The sequence below is a fragment of the Schistocerca nitens genome, chromosome 2 (genome assembly GCF_023898315.1).
Source record: "Schistocerca nitens isolate TAMUIC-IGC-003100 chromosome 2, iqSchNite1.1, whole genome shotgun sequence".
NCBI classification, from domain to species: Eukaryota; Metazoa; Arthropoda; class Insecta; order Orthoptera; family Acrididae; genus Schistocerca; species Schistocerca nitens.
In genome coordinates this window covers 343,446,553-343,468,911 of record NC_064615.1, presented here as the reverse complement: position 1 = coordinate 343,468,911, position 22,359 = coordinate 343,446,553, and the positions used below count along the sequence as shown (strand labels likewise).

The window sequence follows — 22,359 nt, the reverse complement described above, 5'->3', positions numbered from 1 at the left end:
TAGTCCTTTTACCTGTGGATTGTCAGTATTACTTACTTCCATTTGAATCATTCTACAACTTATGCTTTGTTCCTTCCGTCCATAGGAACTTGAATTCATCATTTAGTTAAGCGTTTTGTCAGATTGTGCACATAAGTGATTTTAGTCAGCAGGGCATTCTTGAATTAATCTATTCGTTGACCAGTTGTTTCATACCAGACTGCCCTACAAAACTTTTATGTTGGACATTTTATTATGTAAGATAATTAATTCTGATCTAATTTTAATATAAATAAAGTTAATAAATACTATTTTATGATGATGGTACACTTGCAATATTGATTTAGTTGTTTTTCTTGTAAAGGGCTGTTGTTGTTGTTGTTGTGGTGGTCTTCAGTCCTGAGACTGGTTTGATGCAGCCCTGTAAAGGGCTACGGCCACTTAATTCACAGCCTATGGGTCCAAGGGTTAGAAAAGGCCCAAGGTATTCCTGCCAGTCGTAAGAGGTGACTAAAAGGAGTCTCACATGTTTTGGCCTTTATGTGATGGTCTCCTGTAGGGTTTGACTTCCATTTTTCAAAATTTTCCAGAAGGGTAAGCCAATTGGGGAAGGGCGCCTACGCAGTGCATAGTGTCCATCGTGTGCTGAGACGTCTCGCATCCTTTGTCGATGTGGATCTGCACTTCCACTCATTTCCCGGCTGTTGAGTGAGGTCACCCTCCTGTGTGTGCTTTCCTCCGCTCTCTGTGCAGTATTGCTTTCTGCACTGTCGACAATGATGGACTTCTTAGCCCTTTTGTGCCTGATATCCAGCACGGTAGCCAGTCCGTTGTGCTGGGGCCGCCTTGCACCCTGTTGGTTGTATCCCCCTGACCACACAGGGATCACTCTGCAGATGCCTGCGCTGTTAACTCCCCATGTATGCCAAGGAGTAGATGCTCATCACCCTGAGGCATCGGGACTCCTGGCAATGGCCATCCTGCCAGGTGGCCTTTGCTGTGGCTGGGTGGCGCCTGTGGGGCAGTCCCCTGGTCAGAGTAGGTGGCATCAGGGTGGATGACATGCCATGAAGCGTACTACGTCATCTCTTGCTGGTGGTCAAACACCAGCAGTCTCTAAGTGGTCAAGGTCTAACTTCAATGCTAAGAAATACGACCGCAAATTGTCCCCCCCCCCCCCCCTCCCCTCCCTCCCAGCCACACCATGGGAGGAATGCCAGGCTAAGGATGGCAGTGAAGCTTATTCACCCCAGTACTTCATATGTACAAGAGTTGATGGGGAGTTTCTTGTCAATGAAACCTCAGTTTTTTGTGGAGCATTTAGAGGACAAGTTTGGGGAGATAGAGGGCTTGTCCATAATGCGGTCAGGGTCGGTCTTGAACAAAACAGCATCCTCTGCCCAGTCACGGGCACTACTCACCTTTAACAAGCTGCGGGATGTTTCTGTTTCCATCAGGCCCCATAAAAGCTTAAATATGGTCCAGGGTATCATATTTCACAGGGACCTTCTTTTGCAGTCTGAAGATGAGCTGTTCGCCAATTTAGAGCGGCGAGGTGTCCATTTCGTCCGGTGCATCCAACAGGGTCTGAGGGATAATCAGGTTGCCACCGGTGCCTTCATCTTGGCCTTCGAGGGTGACACATTACCTGTGAGAAGGTCAAGGTGATGGTCTACTGCTGTGACGTGAAGACATATATCCCTCCCCCGATGTGATGCTTTAAGTGCTGGAAGTTCGGCCATATGTCTTCCCCTTTACTTTCAGTGTCACCTGTCGAGATTGTGGACGTCCTTCACATGCCAATACTTGCTGTGCCCCGCCTCCCATCTGTGTCAGCTGCAGAGAGCACCATTCAACTTGCTCGCCAGACAGCAGGATTCTCCAGAAAGAAAGGAAAACAATGGAATACAAGAACCTGGACCGGCTGACCTACACTGAGGCTAAGAGAAAATGTGAGAGGCTACATCTTGTGCATATGATGTCAACCTACGCTGACTCCATGGTTATCAGAGGTGTCAGACTCCATCTGCCCCCTTGATGATGGGGGCCACTTCCCTCCCTGTTGTCCCTGCACAAACTACTTCAGGTGCAACACCCCCCCCCCTCCCCCCAACCATCGGGGACTTCTCAGCCGGAGAAGCGTAAGTTCTCTTCGGCTCCTCTCGCCTGGAAGGGATACCTTGGGTTACCCCCTTCTCAGGTTCCTACCAGTGGCAAAGATGACACGCGCCAGTGGTGGAACCAACCACAGTTAGCTGGTCGTAGGGCTTCACGGTCCTCCTCAGTCCTTGAGACTGAATCAGTGAAGCTCTCTCAGCCGGACAAACCTAAGGAGAAACCTAAAAAGAAAAAGACCCCCAAGAACCAAGGCACTGCGGTGGCACCCTCACCACCACTACCTACAAGTTCTGTGTCTGAGGATGAGATGGAGATTCTGACGTCTGCTGAGGACCTATATCTCGCTGGGCCCTCAGACACATTGGATGTTGATCGCAAAGGTACTCATCTGGTGGCAGCAGGTGACCCTAAGGTGTAGACTGCCTCATTGTGTGTTTCATGCCTTCCCAGTGATCAAGTAATCCTCCAGTGGAATTGCGGCTGTTCTTTCCACCACCTGGCTGAGCTGCAGCAACTGTTAAGTTTTACACCTGCTTTCTGCATTGCCCTCTAGGAAACCTGGTTCCCGGCAATGCGGACCCCTGCCCTCCACGACTATAAGGGGTATTACAGAACAGTAGCGACTGTTATAGAGTGTCAGGTGGAGTTTGCACCTGTGTCCTGAACTCAGTATGTAGTGAACCTGTGCCTCTTCAAACCCCTCTTGAAGCTGTAGCTGTCAGGATAAGGACGATGGAGGAAATAACTGTCTGCAATGTACACTCCTGGAAATGGAAAAAAGAACACATTGACACCGGTGTGTCAGACCCACCATACTTGCTCCGGACACTGCGAGAGGGCTGTACAAGCAATGATCACACGCACGGCACAGCGGACACACCAGGAACCGCGGTGTTGGCCGTCGAATGGCGCTAGCTGCGCAGCATTTGTGCACCGCCGCCGTCAGTGTCAGCCAGTTTGCCGTGGCATATGGAGCTCCATCGCAGTCTTCAACACTGGTAGCATGCCGCGACAGCGTGGACGTGAACCGTATGTGCAGTTGACGGACTTTGAGCGAGGGCGTATAGTGGGCATGCGGGAGGCCGGGTGGACGTACCGCCGAATTGCTCAACACGTGGGGCGTGAAGTGTCCACAGTACATCGATGTTGTCGCCAGTGGTCGGCGGAAGGTGCACATGCCCGTCGACCTGGGACCGGACCACAGCGACGCACGGATGCAGGCCAAGACCGTAGGATCCTACGCAGTGCCGTAGGGGACCGCACCGCCACTTCTCAGCAAATTAGGGACACTGTTGCTCCTGGGGTATCGGCGAGGACCATTCGCAACCGTCTCCATGAAGCTGGGCTACGGTCCCGCACACCGTTAGGCCGTCTTCCGCTCACGCCCCAACATCGTGCAGCCCGCCTCCAGTGGTGTCGCGACAGGCGTGAATGGAGGGACGAATGGAGACGAGTCGTCTTCAGCGATGAGAGTCGCTTCTGCCTTGGTGCCAATGATGGTCGTATGCGTGTTTGGCGCCGTGCAGGTGAGCGCCACAATCAGGACTGCATACGACCGAGGCACACAGGGCCAACACCCGTCATCATGGTGTGGGGAGCGATCTCCTACACTGGCCGTACACCACTGGTGATCGTCGAGGGGACACTGAATAGTGCACGGTACATCCAAACCGTCATCGAACCCATCGTTCTACCATTCCTAGACCGGCAAGGGAACTTGCTGTTCCAACAGGCCAATGCATGTCCGCATGTATCCCGTGCCACCCAACGTGCTCTAGAAGGTGTAAGTCAACTACCCTGACCAGCAAGATCTCCGGATCTGTCCCCCATTGAGCATGTTTGGGACTGGATGAAGCGTCGTCTCACGCGGTCTGCACGTCCAGCACGAACGCTGGTCCAACTGAGGCGCCAGGTGGAAATGGCATGGCAAGCCGTTCCACAGGACTACATCCAGCATCTCTACGATTGTCTCCATGGGAGAATAGCAGCCTGCATTGCTGCAAAAGGTGGATATACACTGTACTAGTGCCGACATTGTGCATGCTCTGTTGCCTTTGTCTATGTGCCTGTGGTTCTGTCAGTGTGATCATGTGATGTATCTGACCCCAGGAATGTGTCAATAAAGTTTCCCCTTCCTGGGACAATGAATTCACGGTGTTCTTATTTCAATTTCCAGGAGTGTATATCTTCCTGCAGGTGGTGCAGTACCCCTGAAAGTATTGGCTGCACTGATTGATCAACTCCCTAAAACTTCCCTATTTTTGGGAGATTTTAACGCGCATAACCCTTTGTGGGGTGGCGCCATGCTTGCTGGTTGAGGTAAAGTGGTCAAAAATTAACTGTAACAACTCAACTTCTGCCTCTTAAATACAGGTGCCCCCATGCATTTCAGTGTGGCACATGACACACATTCAGCCATTGATCTCTCGGTTTATAGTCCTGGCCTTCTCCCATCTATTCAGTGGAGAGCACATGATGACTTGTGTGGTAGTGACCACTTCCCCCTCTCCCTGCCACTCCCCCAGCGTCATTGCCCCCGGACGCCTACCCAGTTGGGCTTTAAACAAGGCAGACTGGGAAGCCTTCACCTCTGCTGTCACCGCTGAATCTCCCCCACATGGTGCCATTGATGTTGTCATTGAGCAGGTCACTACAACGATAGTTTTTGTGGTGGAAACGCAATCTATTGTTCTCTAGGGTGCCCCCGGCAAAAGACAGTCCCTTGGTGGTAGCTGGATGCCGCTGAGGCAATTGAAGAGCGTTGGCAAGCTCTACAGCGACATAAGCGACACCCTTCCCTAGAGCACCTAATAGCCTTTAAGTGGCTCCCTGTCCACGTTCGCCAGCTTATAAAACGACGGATACGGGAGTGTTGGGAGAGGTACTTGTCGACCATTGGATGCCATACATCACCTTCCCAAGTCTGGATGAAGATCAGATGTCTTTTTGGATACCAGACCCCAACAGGTGTCCCTGGCATTAACATCAATGGCGTGTTATCTACAGACACAAGCGCGATTTGCTGAGCACTATGCTCGAGCCTCTGCATCAGAAAACTACCCCCCCCCCCCCCCCATTCTTTCGCACCCTGAAATGGCGGATGGAAAGGAAAGTCCTCTCGTTCACTGCATCCCACAGTGAATCCTATAACGCCCCATTTACAGAGTGGGAGCTCCTCTGCGCCCTTGCACATTGCTCTGACACAGCTCCTGGGCCGGATCAGATCCACTGTCAGATAATTAAACATCTCTCGTCTGACTACAAATGACATCTCCTCGTCATCTTCAACCGGATCAGGTGCAATGATGTCTTTCCATCACAGTGGTGGGAGAGCACCATCATTCCGGTGCTCAACCCCGGTAAAAACCCACTTGATGTGGATAGCTATCGGCCCATCAGCCTCACCAATGTTCTTTGTAAGCTGCTTTAACACATAGTGTGTCGCTGGTTAGGTTGGGTCCTGAAGTCACGTGGCTTGGTGGCTCCATGTCCGGGCGCTTTCTGCCAGGGTCACTCTATCACTGATAATTTGTGTCCCTTGAGTCTGCCATCTGAACAGATTTTTCCAGGTGCCAACATCTGGTTGTCGTGTTTTTTGACTTATGTAAAGCATACGACATTCTGCAGGGCTCCGTATTGAGTGTGTCAGTTTTTAGTGACTATTAAAGGTTTAGCAGCAGCTGTAGGGCCATCAGTCTTACCTCCTCTGTATGCGGGTGACTTCTGCATTTCATACTGCTCCTCCAGTACTGGTGTTGCTGAGCAGCCATTCGCAAGGCGCAGTCATTGGCTCTAGCCTGCGGCTTCCAGTTTTCAGCCACGAAGTCGTGTGTCATGCATTTTTGTCAGCATCACACCATTCACCCAGTCCAGACCTTTACCTTGATGACGATCCACTTACTATAGGGGAGACATATCGATTCTTAGGACTGGTTTTCGATGCCCGATTGACTTAGCTACCTCACCTTTGTCAGCTTAATCGGAAGCGTTGGCAGCACCTCAGGTGCCTCCGCTGCCTGAGCAACACCAACTGGGGTGCAGATCGCTCTACGCTGCTGCAGCTGTACAGAGCCCTTGTTCAATCCCACCTTGACTATGGGAGTCTGGTTTACGGTTCGGCGGCACCCTCCGCGTTACATTTGCTCGACCCAGTGCACCATTGTGGCGTTCGCCTAGCGACAGGAGCTTTTAGAATGAGTAGAGTGACCAGTGTCATGGTGGAGTCCAAAGTCCCTCCATTTAAGGTTAGTCATGCACAACTGCTCGCCAGTTATGTTGCACACGTTCGTAGTTCTCCTGCACATACGAATTACCGTCTCCTTTTCCCAACTACGGCGGTTGATTTCCCGCTTTGGCGGCCCAGGTTAGGGCTTACGATTGCAGCTCGTGTCCGGTCCCTTCTATCTGAACTGGAGTCCTTCCCATTACGATCTCTCCTCGAGGTCCATTCATGTACGTCTCCATGGTATACACCTAGGCCGCAGATTCTTCTGGATCTTTTGCATGGCCCTAAGGACTCCGTTAACCCTGCAGCTCTCAGCTATCACTTTGTCTCGATTCTCGAAATGTACCAAGGCCATGAAGTGGTGTACACTGATGTCTCAGTGGCTGATGGTCACGTAGGTTTTGTGTGGAGGACATACTGAACAGCACTCCTTGCCAGGTGGCTGCAGTGTTTTCACTGCAGAGCTGGTGACCATATCTCATGCTCTTGAGCACACCCGCTCATACCCTGGTGAGTCATTTCTCCCGTGTACTGACTCATTGATTAGCCTACAAGCTATCGACCAGTGCTACCCTCGCCATCCGTTGGTAGCGTCCATTCAGGAGTGCATCTATGCCCTGAAACTGTCCCGTCGTTCAGTGGTGTTTGTATGGACGCCACGCTACGTCGGAATCCAAAGAAACGAACACAGGCTGGCCAAACAGGCTATGCGGAAACCTCTTCTGGAGATGGGCATCTCCAAAACTGACCTGCTTTCTGTCTTACACTGCAGGATTCTTTGGATTTTGTAGATGGAATGGCATAACAGTACGCTCAACGAATGTGTGGAAGTCTTCCGTGAGGTCCTCTTGCAGGGAATCAGTTGTCCTCTGCTGGCTCCGCATTGGCCATACGTGGCTAACGTATGGTTACCCTCTCCATCGCAAGCACCCACCTCAGTGTCCCTGTGGCTCCCAAATGACAGTCGTACACCTCTTGCTGGACTGCCCACTTTTAGCCACTATGCGGCGGACTTTTAACTTTCCCAGCACCCTACCGATCTTGTTGGGTGACAAATGACTCAACAGCAGCTTTAGTTTAATGTTTTATTCGTGAGGGTGGGTTTAATCATTTGATCTAAGTTGTAGGTCATGTCATCTGTCCCTCTGTGTCCTCCACCTTACTGCTTAGGGCAGAGGTTTTCATGTGTTGCAGAGTGTCTGGCTTCTCCTCTTTCTTCTCATGATCAGCCAGCCATGGTAATATGCTCTCTTGTTTTGATCTCTTCTACATGTTTCTTACATCTCTCTCTGGTTTACTTGACCGATTTTGTCCGTTTTAGTGTTTGTTGCCCTTCTGACAGTCGTGTGATTTTCTCCTTTATTCCAGTTGTGTTTTGTGTGTCTTGATTATACTACCACCCTTGTGAAATTATTTTAATCGGAACGAGGGACCAATGACCTAGCAGTTTGGTCCTCCCCCCCCCCCCCCTCCCCATCCCCATCTTTTAAACCAACCAACCAACTACTTCATTTTTAACTATTAAACCAATTGTGTGTAATGTGTGTCTTAATTATTTCAGGTTACAGAAATTGTTAATGGTATACCTGCTATTGACAGGGTATTTGAAAATGAAGAAGATGATGATGCAGAGAACGTATTCTCTCTTGAGAAGATAAAAGCATCTGTTGCTGCACCAACACAAGAAGGCAGTACTCTAGGAGATGAGTTAGATATACCTGATGCTTGTAAGTTTCCCCAGTCGTTCAACAATTTTATAAACTGTTTGTTGGCTCAGTGCAACCTTTGACTTTCTGTTTGCTACTTTCTGTTTGCTTTTGTCTTGATTTGACATCAGACTATTTGTAGACAGCATTTCGAGACAACTTTCTCCTAAGATACGCTTATCACTGTAATAACTTACTGTGTGACATTGAGACACATGTACATACTCTCAATCTGGTACTGCTACTATCACAGTGAACTTATAACAATGAAACAGGAGCTGGAAATTAAACAGTTTATGATTAACACTGGGTTTATTATGACAGGAGCTCTTGAAAAGATCCCTGTGGTGGCCTAAAGTCCACTCAAGAGTATGTGAACACACACACTATTTACATTTTCACTTGAGTTAGCCATTGCCCTTTTGGATTCTGTCCGGTCACCATGAAGAGAAATAATCTTTGAATATTGCACAATACTAATCACACAGTGTCAATATCTGTATCCTTCCATACTCTAAATGTGTAACTCATAAGTTGTGTACATGCCTCTTTATTTGGTGCATTTAGATGAAACAGGTATAGATAATCAGAAATGAAAGTAGTTATATGTAGGAAATGCCTCTTTATTTGGTGCATTTAGATGAAAAAATGAAATAGGTATAGATAATCAGAAATGAAAGTAGTGATGTGTAGGAAAAAGTAAGTGCTTATGCTTCCTGCAGTGACAAGTGCGAGTAACCAAATCCAGGTACGTAGGGAAAGTAACAGCTGTTTGAGATTTTACGCTCTTCATAATTCGTCTTAGCATATGCCCTTAGTGCTCCACACATCTACACTGACTTTCCCTTTCTCCACATCACCTGACAGTGTTGCCCCTTCTTTCTTTTCAATCTTCATATTATTTGATGTACAAAGTTCTATGTGTTTGTGTATTGTTCTTATTGTGTTTCTTCTCACAACAGTAGATGATGAAGATGATATCGAGAGCAAGAAAAGTACTCTTGCGAAGGCTGATCTGCTAGATGTTGTTTGTGAAGTTCAAGCACCTTTCCAACCGTCGTCATCTCCAGTCCATCTTCAGCATAGATATATGGTAAAATTTTTATATCTTCCTTTATAATCGCATATTTTGTGGAAGCAGTGTGTATATAATGTTTTCAACTTTCAGGTATGGAACTCTGTTGGTATTGTTCGTTGCCATGACACAGAAGAAGAAAATTCAATTGATGTGGAGTTCCATGATACATCAGTTCACCATTCAATACACATGCCCAACTTCCTGAAGCACACACTTGCAGCCTTGACTGAAGAAATTCTTGTACTAGCTTGTGAAGCTCAGGAAGAATCCAGCAGGTAAGATTGAAGATCAATTAGAGTAGGCAAGAGGAGTTAGATATGGGAGTTAGTAAATGTAAGTGTAGTAATCACTTCTCGCATTTTTATGTTTCTTTATATGTATGTACTAGTTGTATGCCCGTGCTTCATAACAGAAGTTAAAGAAGGGTCTTCGCATACTATCACTTCTTAGCATTCTTTACCTCAGTCAGTAGGATTACTTTGTCAGTAAATTCACTTTTGCTAGCCACGAAGTCAAATATGAATAAAATATATCAAAAGAAGCAAAGCAATATCATTAAGTTTTTAATACACGAAGCGAAATCAGTAAATATGTATATCCCTGCCAAGTAAATTCAGTGTTTGTATTCTTAAAGATAGATTGTGGTGCTTAATTATGTCACTGAGGTAAACTTTTGAAAACTGAGGTAAAAAAATCATTGATGTAAAAAAAGCTAACAGCACCATTTATTGGTTCTTTAGTCTAATATGAAACCACTACTATGGTACAGTTAAGGTAAACATCCAAACTATTGAGCTGTGCAGACTCATAAAACTTTAAATTATGGTATTTTTTTCCATGATCTGATTTTGATTAAATAAAGCCTATACATTGCCCAAGTTACTCTCATGTTACCTCTGAAAACCCTATGCAAATTTTAGTGTGTTAAAACAGGAAGACATGGCAGTTCTTTCTAAGACTTTAAATTACAATATCTTTCTTTTCTGTGATTTGATTTTGATGAAATAAAGCTTACACGTTGCCCAAGTGATGTTCAATTTGTCTGTGGAAACCCCCCAAAAATTTGTGTAGTAATTTTGGAGATTAGCATGTTCCAACAGCCAGACACAATGGTTAAGCTTTTTTGTATTGGTATAGAGAAATGACTTCATGCATTGGGTTCGAGTTACAGTCTGGGGCACAGTTTCAGTTGTCTCTACATATTCATCACATTTTTAATGTATATTCCCATTTGTAAGTCCATTTTCTTCTTCACTTAAATCTATAATACAGTGTATCTCTAATAATATTACAGCTACTATTGCTATAAAGCTAAGTTGCCATTGACCAGAAGGATAGTTTGAACACTTTGCATATTCCTATTGGAGGCACACTTCATTAGCTTTTGATGTATATACCACATAACCAGCACAATATTATATAATGTAATTTGATAGATAAAAATTAAGGGCACGTCAGGTATAAATATATCAAAATTATTCACATGATATCCTTTACTATTAGCATATTTATAAACAAAATCACAGAAAGATAAGCATATCTAAACTGTAAAGATTTAACTATATACAGTTAAAAGTCAATGAACAAAAATAAATTATGTAAGTATTCTTTCTAATTAGTATTTCAGTATATTCCACTATACAGTATATTTGCCCCCCCCCTTCCCCCCCTTCCCCCCCAGATCTCATCTAACTCTTTATCATATCAAACATAAACTCACAGGCTGGTCCTTATCACACGATCTTGTAATGACATACTTTTCACAAAATGTCTTTTGTCACAGTGCAACTTGTCCATTTAATAACATGTGTACATCTTCAACATTGTCCATTTGTACATCTGATTAGAAAATTCATAAAATCGTGATGCATGCCTGTAATTCTCATAGAACCACCTGAACTACATCATGCTATCCTTTCCCACAAATCAAATACATGCTCTACAGAGTATAAATACAATAATCTTCCTTATCTTATATAGTCCCAGATTCTATACTGTCATGAAAATGCTAACACTAACTTACCTATAACTATTATACACTGTACAGTACACACACACACATGTGTTGTGACAGTGCCACGAGATTTAAAAGTGCCGCTACGTCAGTACGCGAACACGGCGATAGAGGCGCTCCACAGCTCGGCCGAGCGCGGGAGCGCCACCTGGCTATGAACGGCGCCGGCCGCATGTCACGGCATGGCAGTCGAATGACAGATACGGAGTTAGTAGCATGTAACCAGCCAGTGTTTCTACTTTTGTATATCCACGCAATTTATTAGTGATTAAAGGTTATAACACTTTTTGGCGATGAGGTCGGATATTTTTTTTCCTGCGTTGTGGAATTGTGTGTTCGTGTCGGGGCAGACATGGAACAGCTTATGCAAGCGCTCATTGAACAACAAGCACAGCTGACGGCTGCTATTCAGGCATTGTCGACGTCGCTTACTCATCGTCTGTCTTCCTCTTCTCCGCCTCCGTTCCCTCCTTACGACGAGGCCGCTGAAGATTGGGAGGATTATGAGAAGCGTTTGCGACAACACTTCTTGGCTTTCGGCGTTGTCGACGCTCCTATGTGTAAGTCGTTATTTCTATCTTGGATTTCCCCACGGATCTATCAGCTGCTATCTCAGTTAGCCCCTCTGCGGGAACCTGCCCCTCTGTCCTTCCAAGAAATGTGTGAATTATTGTCTAACTATTACCGAAAAAAACACCCACGTCGTTGCCGCCCGCGTGGCGTTCTACCGGTGTCGTAAACAGCCCCATCAATCTTACCGGGCTTGGGCGGCGGAACTACACGGTCTGAGTCGGAAATGTCAGTTTGTCACGGACACTCATCATGAGTCTTATGCTGATTCAATGGTTAGGGACGCTATTCTACGGCTTGCTCCTGATAAAGAAGTTCGGCAACGTGCCTTACAATTGCCAAACCCGTCGTTGTCGGAAGTTCTCAGCATCGCTCAATCTTTTGAAGTGTCTCACGCTGCTGGTGCGCAAATAGACGCGTGGTGTGATGTAGGCGCTGTACAAACCACTTTCGACGCGGACAATTTGCCTGTTTCACAGGGGAACGACGATGTGGCGGCGGTGCACTCGCGTCAACAACGTCGCGTTGGGCTGCCACGCTCGCAGCGAAAACAGCATCCACAGAAGCAGGTTCGTTCCGCACTTCCTTCTTGTCTACATTGTTTCGTACAGCATGACAGGGCCGCGTGTCCAAAACGTTGGGCCACGTGTAATTCATGTAGGAAAAAAGGCCACATTGCTTCTGTATGTCAGTCCCCTAAAGTTCCTGTCGACGAGGACGAGGCATCGGACATGGATGTTAACTGTGTGTTTTCTCAAACAAATAAGTTGTTTGTTACTGTTCGTGTTCTGGATAAAGACATTCGCATGCAAGTGGACACTGGCTCTGCAGTAACTCTCATTAATTCTCGCACGTATTTGGAGTTGGGCTCCCCTCCCTTGTCTCCAGTTACGCGAAATCTACGAACTTATAATAAGCAGAAAATTCCTATCGTTGGCCAGTTTGATGCTTCCACTGCCTACAAGTCTGTTGTTAGGCCCCTCACGTTTTATGTGGTGGATCATGCGGGCACTGAAAACCTGTTCGGTTATGATGCTTTCCAGTTGTTCGGGTTCTCCATTGATGATGATGTGCACCTCATATCTGAGGATATTCCGTACCAACAGCTGGATGGCTTGTGTTCTGAATTCTCGTCCGTGTTCTCTGCTGGTCTGGGTCGTGCCAAGGATTTTGAAGCCCACATTACTCTTAAACCTACAGCTCGCCCTAAGTTTTTCTGGGCACGCCCTATTCCGATGGCGTTGCGTGCACCTGTCAAGGCTGAGATAGACAGGTTAACAGCTTCGGGGATTCTCCTTCCTGTTACCTCCAGCGACTGGGCATCGCCCATCGTGGCGGTTTCGAAACCAAACGGGAGTCTGCGATTGTGTGGTGATTTTAAAGCCACTGTCAACGCTCAGAGCCTCATTGACACTTATCCTCTTCCCCGTCCTGAGGAGTTATTTACCAAGCTCGCTGGGGGGCAGTTCTTTTCCAAACTTGACTTATCGGAGGCGTACCATCAGTTGCCGTTGGATGCATCTTCCAAGGAATTTCTCGTCATCAACACTCCTTGTGGGTTGTATCAGTACCAGCGGTTACCATTTGGCGTCGCTAGTGCGCCGGCCATTTTTCAGCGGTTTTTGGAACAGCTCACGGCTTCCGTTCCCGGCTGCATCAACTACCTGGATGACATTGTTGTCACGGGGGCCTCCACTGAGGCGCACCTTCGCAATTTGCGTTCACTGTTTCAGGTTCTGCATTCAGCTGGGTTGAAGTGCAATCTGGACAAGTCACAGTTCTTCCAACCCTCCATTGTGTATCTTGGTTTCCACTTGTCCTGTGAGGGTATACGTCCTCTACGACAGCACGTTGCGGCCATTACCGCTCTACCCCGGCCGTCTACGGTCAAAGAACTTCAGGCGTTTCTAGGCAAGGTTGCTTATTATCACAAATTCATTCCATCCGCGGCGGCGGTGGCTCATCCTCTGCATCAGCTGTTACGCAAAAACATTCCTTTCTGTTGGTCCGACGAGTGTGAGCAGGCTTTTGTCCGCCTGAAGGCTCATTTGCAGTTGGCGCCTTGTCTTGCCACGTTCCGTCCGGGTCAGCACTTGGTTCTGGCGACTGACGCATCACAGTATGGCCTAGGGGCTGTTCTCGCCCATCGGTATGAGGATCGGTCGGAACGATCCATCGCCTACGCTTCCAAGACCCTAAACGATGCCCAACGACGTTACTCTCAAATCGAAAAGGAGGCGCTCGCTATCATTTATGCTCTAAAAAAGTTCAGCGTTTTTTTGTATGGTTCTAAGTTTCACCTCATCACCGACCACAAGCCGCTGGTCTCTCTGTTCAGCCCCTCGGCGTCGCTTCCGGATAAGGCAGCTCACCGCCTGCAACGTTGGGCCTTATACTTGTCTCGTTTTCACTATGAGATTCACTATCGCCCCACGGCCCAGCACGCCAACGCTGACGCGTTGTCGCGTTTGCCGATGGGCCCCGACCCGGTTTTCGATCATGATGAACTACTCTGTTTCCACATTGATGAGGAAGAACGTCGTGTGGTCGAGGGTTTTCCACTTACAGGTTCGCAGGTCGCGTCGGCTACTGCGCGGGACCCGGTCCTGCGTCAGGTGATCGGTTTTGTTCAACGGGGTTGGCCGGACAGGACCAAGGGCCGGGCATCAGATCCCCTTCGCAACTACCATGCCTTGCGCCTTCTTCTGTCTGTTCGTGAGGGTGTTGTTCTTCTTTGCCACGGATGGCGCATCTCCACGGGTTGTGGTGCCAGCCTCTCTTCGCAAAGATGTTCTCAAACTATTGCATGAAGGCCATTGGGGGATTTCTCGGACTAAGTCCCTGGCCCGCAGGTATGTTTATTGGCCCGGTATTGATTTGGACATTGCCCACATGGTCGCTGCATGTGGTCAGTGTGCTCAACAACTGGCTGCACCCCGTACAATGCCCTCTCCGTGGCCTGATCCGGCGCAGCCATGGGAACGGGTGCACGCTGACTTTGCCAGCCCCTTCCTCGGTACTTATTGGCTACTGTTGATTGACGCCTTCTCGAAGTTTCCGTTTGTTGTTCGGTGTCCGTCGCCCACCACTGCGGCGACGACGCTGGCTTTGTCCAAAATCTTTGCGCTAGAAGGTCTTCCATCCACGATTGTCACGGACAATGGCCCTCAGTTCTCTTCGCAGGCCTTCCGTGATTTTTGTACTGGACAAGGGATTCATCATGTTACAGCACCGCCCTTTCATCCGTAATCGAATGGGGAGGTCGAGCGCCTTGTCCGCACTTTCAAAAGCCAGATGAAAAAATTCCTTAGTGATTTTTCCACAGATGACGCTCTGTTGCAATTTCTGAGTTCTTATCGCTTCACGCCTCTGGGTGATCGCAGCCCTGCTGAACTCTTGCATGGCCGCCAACCACGCACTCTACTGCACCTGCTTCACCCTGTCAGGCCTTGTACTGTGTCCCCTAGTGCGGGAAAATACTCGGTGGGCGCCGACGTGTGGGCACGAGGGTATGGATCTCACCATAAATGGATTCCAGGGGTGGTCAAGGCTCTCCGCGGCCGCCGGCTATGTGAAATACGTACGGACGATGGCATGGTTGTTCGCCATTATGACCAAATGCGCCCACGAGTGGGGGCCACGCCGGTGCCACCGCCCCTTCTTTCGCCTCCACCAGCCCGAGACGCCAGTCCTGTCGCTGCTGCTGATCTTCCGTGCGTGTTGCTGCAGCCGACGTCGCTACCGCTACCGCTTCCGAGTACGCCGGAACCGGCCCCAGTTACGACGCCGCCTTCTCCGGGACCCATCTCGCTGGAGCACACCCCCAGGTCCACGACACCTATGGATGCTGCTCCGGAGTTTTCACCCATCATCTCGTCCAGGAGGCACGTTCCACGCGCAAGCTTCCGTCCTGGACATTTTCGACCATACTCTCGTGTTTCTCTGCGGGATCTTCTCGGGGCCTCCCAAGAGGCCATGGATGTCTCCGCACTGTCCGTGTCTCCAAGGAAGTGAGTGTTTTTTTTCAAAGGGGGGAAAAGTGTTGTGACAGTGCCACGAGATTTAAAAGTGCCGCTACGTCAGTACGCGAACACGGCAATAGAGGCGCTCCGCAGCTCGGCCGAGCGCGGGAGCACCACTTGGCTATGAACGGCGCCGGCCGCATGTCACGGCACGGCAGTCGAATGACAGATACGGAGTTAGTAGCATGTAACCCTCTAGTGTTTCTACTTTTGTATATCCACGCAATTTATTAGTTATTAAAGGTTATAACAATATGGATCCAGAAAATCGTCTTTTACTCCCAGAACTATATATTGTCCCACCAATTACCACCTGAACATCATCACAGGTTCATAAAGCTAATAACATGCACAGGAAAGGTAAACATTGCTTACTAATACAGATTGTCCACAGAGTGTGATGAACAGAAAGTAGTTTCTTAACAACACTAACAATACTTATATAGTACACACTTTAACCTATTATCATCCTTATCTCTACAAAGCTGTCGTAACTTTCTCACTATGTTTTAAAGAACTCATTTCTCATGAACTAGTTTAAAATGTCCTTTTCACTTATGTTTCTGTTATAGTAGTAACTATTGTCTGAAATGTCTAAAGAATCATTATTTACTCATCTTAAGTGTTACAAAATAATTATAAATTATTGTTCAATCACTATTGTAAGAAAGTCAAATTTAGTACACAGTTTACATTTTCAAATTATTCCTCAAATAATGTCACTCAATATTCATTTTACGTACAGAAAACTTATACTACAGAGAATGAATAGTATTTACTGTCGGAGATAACTTCATTACAGGTTTATATATGAGTAGAAGATGTAGCATCCAAAAGTTAAAGGAAGAAAATAGAATACTACATAGCTCGGAGACCTAGTGTTCGCCACACACTTGACACAAAGATGTCATGTCCTCCTGAGGGCTTTTACATCATCTTAGTTTTTCTTGGTGTTGGACACTTGCTTATAGGGTTTCAGTTCAGTTATGTTACGTGAACCAAATAACCTTCCAGATTTTGGATACACTAACCTGTATACATTTGAGTGTGGAATAGACTGAATTTTGGATGGACCAATATAGATGTCAAACAATTTCTTTAATTCATTGCTTATAGCCTTTGATTTTTTCATGTGTGTTCACCAGGACCACGAGTGGTAAGCAGATATCAGAATATGGTTTATGTTCTCATCCTTGACAAGTTTACATTCATAGTTTTTCACTTTCCCGTGTTTCTCACTAAGCACATCTTCGTACTCCCACAAAAAACATCCTAATTGATCTGTCTGTTCTTTATCTAGACTCCCAGCTTCCTTTAGCTTGGTGGCCACTAATTCAGCATACATGTTTTCACTGCATTCTTCTTCATTTTCTTTCTCATTAAAGTCAATCTTTTCATTTAAACAAATCACTCTTCTAATTTGAAAATTGTTCTCTAGGCAGTTTTGGATGATTAGTTCAGTCACAAGTGTTACATCTGTCTTTGGGTTGGTAAGCTTTAACTTTTTGTTATTCCAGTTAAAATCTGCATTTACTCCTTGTATCCAATTCATCCCAAACAAAATATTTTCATTGAGGTCAGGGACTACAAAACATCCTTGGTTATACTGTACATCATTAATGGTGAAAGATATTAAGGCTTGCCTGTTTACAATTTTGCTGTGCCTACCAATTGCTCCCTTAATTTTGATTCCAATAACAGGATATTCTTTAAAATTAGCACTATGTCTTATCTGGTTTCTAAATTTTTCAGAAATGGCACAAACAGGACTTCCCCTGTCTAAGGGGCAAACTCCCTCATAATTTGCAACTTTTACACGTATATACGGACAACCTAAAACTTTTTCCTTCCTGCTTTTTTCATCTTCATCCAACAAATCATCCTCAATCTCTCTAAAGTCCAAGTTGTTTATACCATTTTTGTCTGCACATTTTACTTAGAGCTACATCAGAGGATTGCTTGATGTCATGCCCTTCTTTTACACACTGTCTACTTTTCCTGGAACTGATCTCACTGCAAGCCTGCTGATTGGCGTTACCTTCCCAGTTGGAATGTAATTCTTCACAAATAATCTTGATGTCCCTTTTTACTCTGTCACTGTCACTATAACCCTTGTAAGTACCCCATAAAGTTTTTAGAATCACATCTAAATCATGATGACTGTCCACATGTTCTTTATCTGATGATACCTTAGTTTCCATTGGCACAACCTGGTTCTCATATTCTTCACAAATACTACTGACATCATCATCTTCACCAATAATTAAATCTTCTTTAACCTCCATATACACCATGCCATTAATTCTTCCTCCCATTTATCATTACTACTGACCCTTCCACTATCAGCATTGCTACACATGCTATCATCTCCAATACCCCCCCTGCGGGTTCGGGGGTTAGAATAGGCCCGCGGTATTCCTGCCTGTCGTAAGAGGCGACTAAAAGGAGTCTCAAATGTTTCGGCCTTATGTGATGGTCCCCTCTCGGGTTGGACCTCCATCTTTCTAAATTATTCCGAAGAGCGAGCCAATTGGGGAAGGGCGCCTTACATGGTGCACTGTATCCGTCGTGCATTGAGACCTATCGCCGGCTTTTTCGTCGTTGCAATAGTGTCCCGCCCGTTTTCCATCTCTTGGGCGAGGATACGTCCCTGGGTGTGATTACCACACTGCACTCTGCAGTGTTGCTTTTAACTGTGACGATGACCTTGGACATTTTTGCGCCTAAGATCCAGCACGGTAGCCAGTCCGTTGTGGTGGGGCCGCCGTGTACCCTCTTGGCTGTAGCCCCCTGTCAACACAGGGATCGCTCTACTGATGCCTGCGCCGTTAACTCCCCACGTATGCCAAGGAGTAGATGCCCATCTCCCTGGGGCATCGGGACTCCCGGCAATGGCCGTCCTGCCAGGTGGCTATTGCTGTGGATGGGTGGCGCCCGTGGGGAGGGCCCTTGGTCGGAGTAGGTGGCATCAGGGTGGATGACACGCAATGAAGCGTGGCACATCTTCTCTTGCTGGTGGCCAGCCACCAGCAGTCTCTAAGCGTTCGTGGGCCCATTTTAAAGGTAATGTTTATGACCCCAAATCGTTCCCCTCCCTCGCCACGCCATGGGAGGCACGAAAGGCATTGCCTGAAAGTGAGACGTATTCGCCCAGATATCTTGTCTGTACCAGAGCTGATGGGGAATCTTTTATGTCCGTGAAGCCTCAGTTCTTTGTAGAGCATTTAGTGGACAAGTTTGGGGAGGTGGAGGGCTTGTCCAAGATGCGGTCCGGATCGGTGTTGATAAAAACGGCATCCTCCGCCCAGTCGCGGGCCTTGCTCGCTTGTACTAAACTGGGGGATGTCTCCGTCACTATCACGCCCCATAAAAGTCTGAATATGGTCCAGGGCATTATCTTCCACAGGGATCTCCTTTTACAGTCCGATGACGAGCTGCGCGCCAACTTGGAGCGCCGAGGTGTCCATTTCGTCCGGCGCGTCCACCGGGGTCCGAGGGATCGTAAAGTTGCCACCAGTGCCTTCATCTTGGCCTTCGAGGGTGACACGTTACCTGAGAAGGTCAAGGTGATGGTGTACCGTTGTGATGTCAAGCCGTATATCCCTCCCCCGATGCGGTGCTTCAAGTGTTGGAAGTTCGGCCACATGTCTTCACGCTGTGCTTCCGACCTCGTCTGTCGCGATTGCGGTCGACCATCCCATCCTGATCATCACTGTGCCCCGCCTCCAATCTGTGTGAACTGTGGTGCGCACCATCCGCCTTGCTCGCCAGACTGTCCGATTCTGCAGAAGGAGCGGAAGATCATGGAAATCAAGACTCTCGACCGCCTGACGTACACCGAGGTGAAGCGGAAATATGATCGGCTTCATCCAGTGCGCATGACAACTTCTTATGCTGCAACTGTCACTCCTGCTACAGTTCCATCCGCTCCAGTCAGCTCTCAGAGTCGAAGTCCCACACCTGCCCCCTTGATGGTGAGGGGCACTAAACCTACTGTTGCTCCTGCTCCATCTACTTCAGGAGCAACACCCCCCCCAACCATCGGGGACATCAGTCCCCCCTTCCCAGCCGGAGAAGCGTAAGACTTCTTCGGCTATTCTCGTAAGGAAGGGGTCTCTTGGGGACCTCCCTTCGCAAGTTCCGACCGGTTCCAAAGCCGACAGCCGCAAGTGGCTCAAACAACCGCCGGTCCCTGGTTGTCGGGACACACGGTCGTCGTCTGTCCCTGAGACTGACCCAGTGACGCCCTCCTAGCCTGAACCACCAAAGGCACAGCGCGAGAAGCAGAAGAAGAAGAAACTCCCCAAGGCTACCGACATTGCGGTGGCACCCATTCCACCGCTTCCTACAAGCTCTGCGTCTGAGGATGAGGTGGAGATTCTGGCGTCCGCTGAGGACATGGATCTCGCCAGTCCCTCGGCCGCAATGGCTGGCTGTTGTACAGGTGGTGACTCAGTAGCAGCAGGGGCCCCGGAGGCGTAATCTGCCTCCCCAGTCCCTTCACGCCTTTCCCATCCATGGCCAATACCATCCTCCAGTGGAACTGCAGCGGTTTCTTCCACCATCTAGCTGAGCTCCGCCAACTTATCAGCCTTCATCCTTTCCTTTGCATTGCTCTGCAGGAAACTTGGTTTCCAGCAATGCGCACCCCCGCCCTCCGTGGCTATCGGGGTTATTTTAAGAACCGGGCAGCTTATGAAAGGGTGTCTGGTGGCGTCTGCATATATGTCCTTAACTCTCTTCACAGCGAGTTTGTGCCTCTACAAACAGCTTTAGAGGCTGTCGCTGTTCGGGTGTGGACGCCACAGGCAGTTACCGTCTGCAGTATTTACCTCCCACTGGATGGTGCTGTCGCGCAGCATGTCCTGGCTGCTCTGATAGCCCAACTGCCGCCACCTTTCTTGTTGCTGGGCGATTTCAATGCCCACAACCCTCTATGGGGTGGGACTGTCTCCGATGACCGCGGTCGTGCCGTGGAGCATTTGTTGGCTCAGCTCGACCTTAGCCTCTTGAACACCGGTGTTCCCACGCATTTCAGTGTGGCCCATGGCCCGTTCTCGGCGATCGATCTCTCTCTTTGCAGCCCCGGACTTGTCCCATCCCTCCACTGGAGAGTGCATCCTGACCTGTGTGGTAGTGACCATTTTCCCATCTATTTGTCACTGCCCCAGTGTCATTCTTCTGGGCGCCTGCCCCTCTGGGCTCTCCACAGGGCTGACTGGCTTGGTTTTACTTCCGCGGCAACCATTGAGTCTCCCCCACAGGGTGACATTGACGAGGTGGTCCGTGTCTTAACCACGTCAATCATTTTGGCCGCCGAGGCTGCCATCCCCCGCTCTTCTGGACTCCCTCGGAGGAAGGCTGTACCCTGGTGGTCGCCAGAGATTGCTGAGGCTATTCGCGACCGTAGGTGGGCTCTCCAGCGTCATAGGCGGCACCCGTCTCTGGAGACCCTCATCGCCTTTAAGAGGCTCCGTGCCTTGGCCCGTCATCTTATTGCACGGTGTAAGCAGGAGTGCTGGGAGCGGTATGTCTCATCCTTGGGCTCCCGTGTCTCCCCCTCGCTGGTGTGGTCCCGGATACGGCGGATTTATGGACACCAGACCCCTATGGCTGTCCCTGGGATCTCCTTGGACGGCGCTGTCTGCACGGACGCTGCTGCCATTGCTGAACACCTTGCTGCGCACTTTGCTAAGAGCTCTGTGACTGCAACTTATCCCCCCGCCTTTCACTCTCTCAAGGAGCGAGCCGAGCAGACGCCGTTATCGTTCCACACGCGTCGTTCTGAAAAATACAATGCTCCTTTCAGCGAGAGGGAATTCCTCGCTGCTCTCGCTGATTGCCCTGATACAGCACCAGGACCAGACTGCATCCACACACAGATGCTGAAGCATCTCTCCAGGGACTGCTAGAGACACATCCTCACCATCTTTAACCGCATTTGGAGCAAGGGCGTGTTCCCGTCGCAATGGCGAGAGGGTCTTATTGTCCCCATCTTGAAGCCCGGTGCGGACCCTCTGGCGGTGGACAGCTATCGTCCCATTACCCTCACCAACGTTTTGTGCAAATTGCTCGAACGTATGGTGGGGCGGCGTTTGTGTTGGGTCCTTGAGTCGCGCGGTTTCCTCGCTCCATCCCAGGGTGGCTTCCGTCGGGGCCGGTCTGCCACGGACAATTTGGTGCGGCTGGAATCTGCTATCCGTACGGCCTTTGCCCGACGTCAGCATCTCGTTGCTGTATTTTTCGATCTGCGGAAGGCGTATGACACCACATGGAGGCATCACATCCTTGCTATGTTGCATGAGTGGGGTCTTCGTGGTCGGCTCCCGGATTTTCTTCAAACCATTTTATTGCGCCGCTCTTTCCGGGTGCAAGTCGGTGCCGCCTCTAGTTCATCATATGTACAGGAAAATGGGGTCCCGCAGGGCTCGGTGTTGAGCGTCTCCTTATTTCTAGTGGCCATTAATGGTCTGGCTACAGCCGTGGGGTCGTCGGTGTCTCCTTCTTTGTATGCCGACGACTTCTGCATCTCCTTTAGCTCCACGACTACGGGAGTCGCCGAACGCAGGCTGCAAGTAGCCGTTCGCAAGGCAGCATCATGGGCTCTGACTCATAGTTTTCAGTTCTCTGCAGCCAAGACTCGAGTT

General features: G+C 48.5%; 1 protein-coding gene across 2 annotated transcripts in view; it reads left to right on the top strand.

Moving 5' to 3' along the window:
* The window catches only part of LOC126236151 (WD repeat and HMG-box DNA-binding protein 1), a 172,918-nt gene that overhangs the window by 49,089 nt on the left and 101,470 nt on the right, over nucleotides 1-22,359 (top strand). Inside the window, exons 7-9 of one of the 2 annotated variants that reach the window (XM_049945236.1) lie at nucleotides 7,884-8,049; nucleotides 8,994-9,121; nucleotides 9,197-9,381. In XM_049945236.1, the coding sequence (XP_049801193.1) occupies nucleotides 7,884-8,049; nucleotides 8,994-9,121; nucleotides 9,197-9,381 (479 nt within the window). Of the gene's footprint in view, nucleotides 1-7,883; nucleotides 8,050-8,990; nucleotides 9,122-9,196; nucleotides 9,382-22,359 lie in introns of both variants that reach the window. The other variant, XM_049945235.1, reaches the window with a different exon arrangement.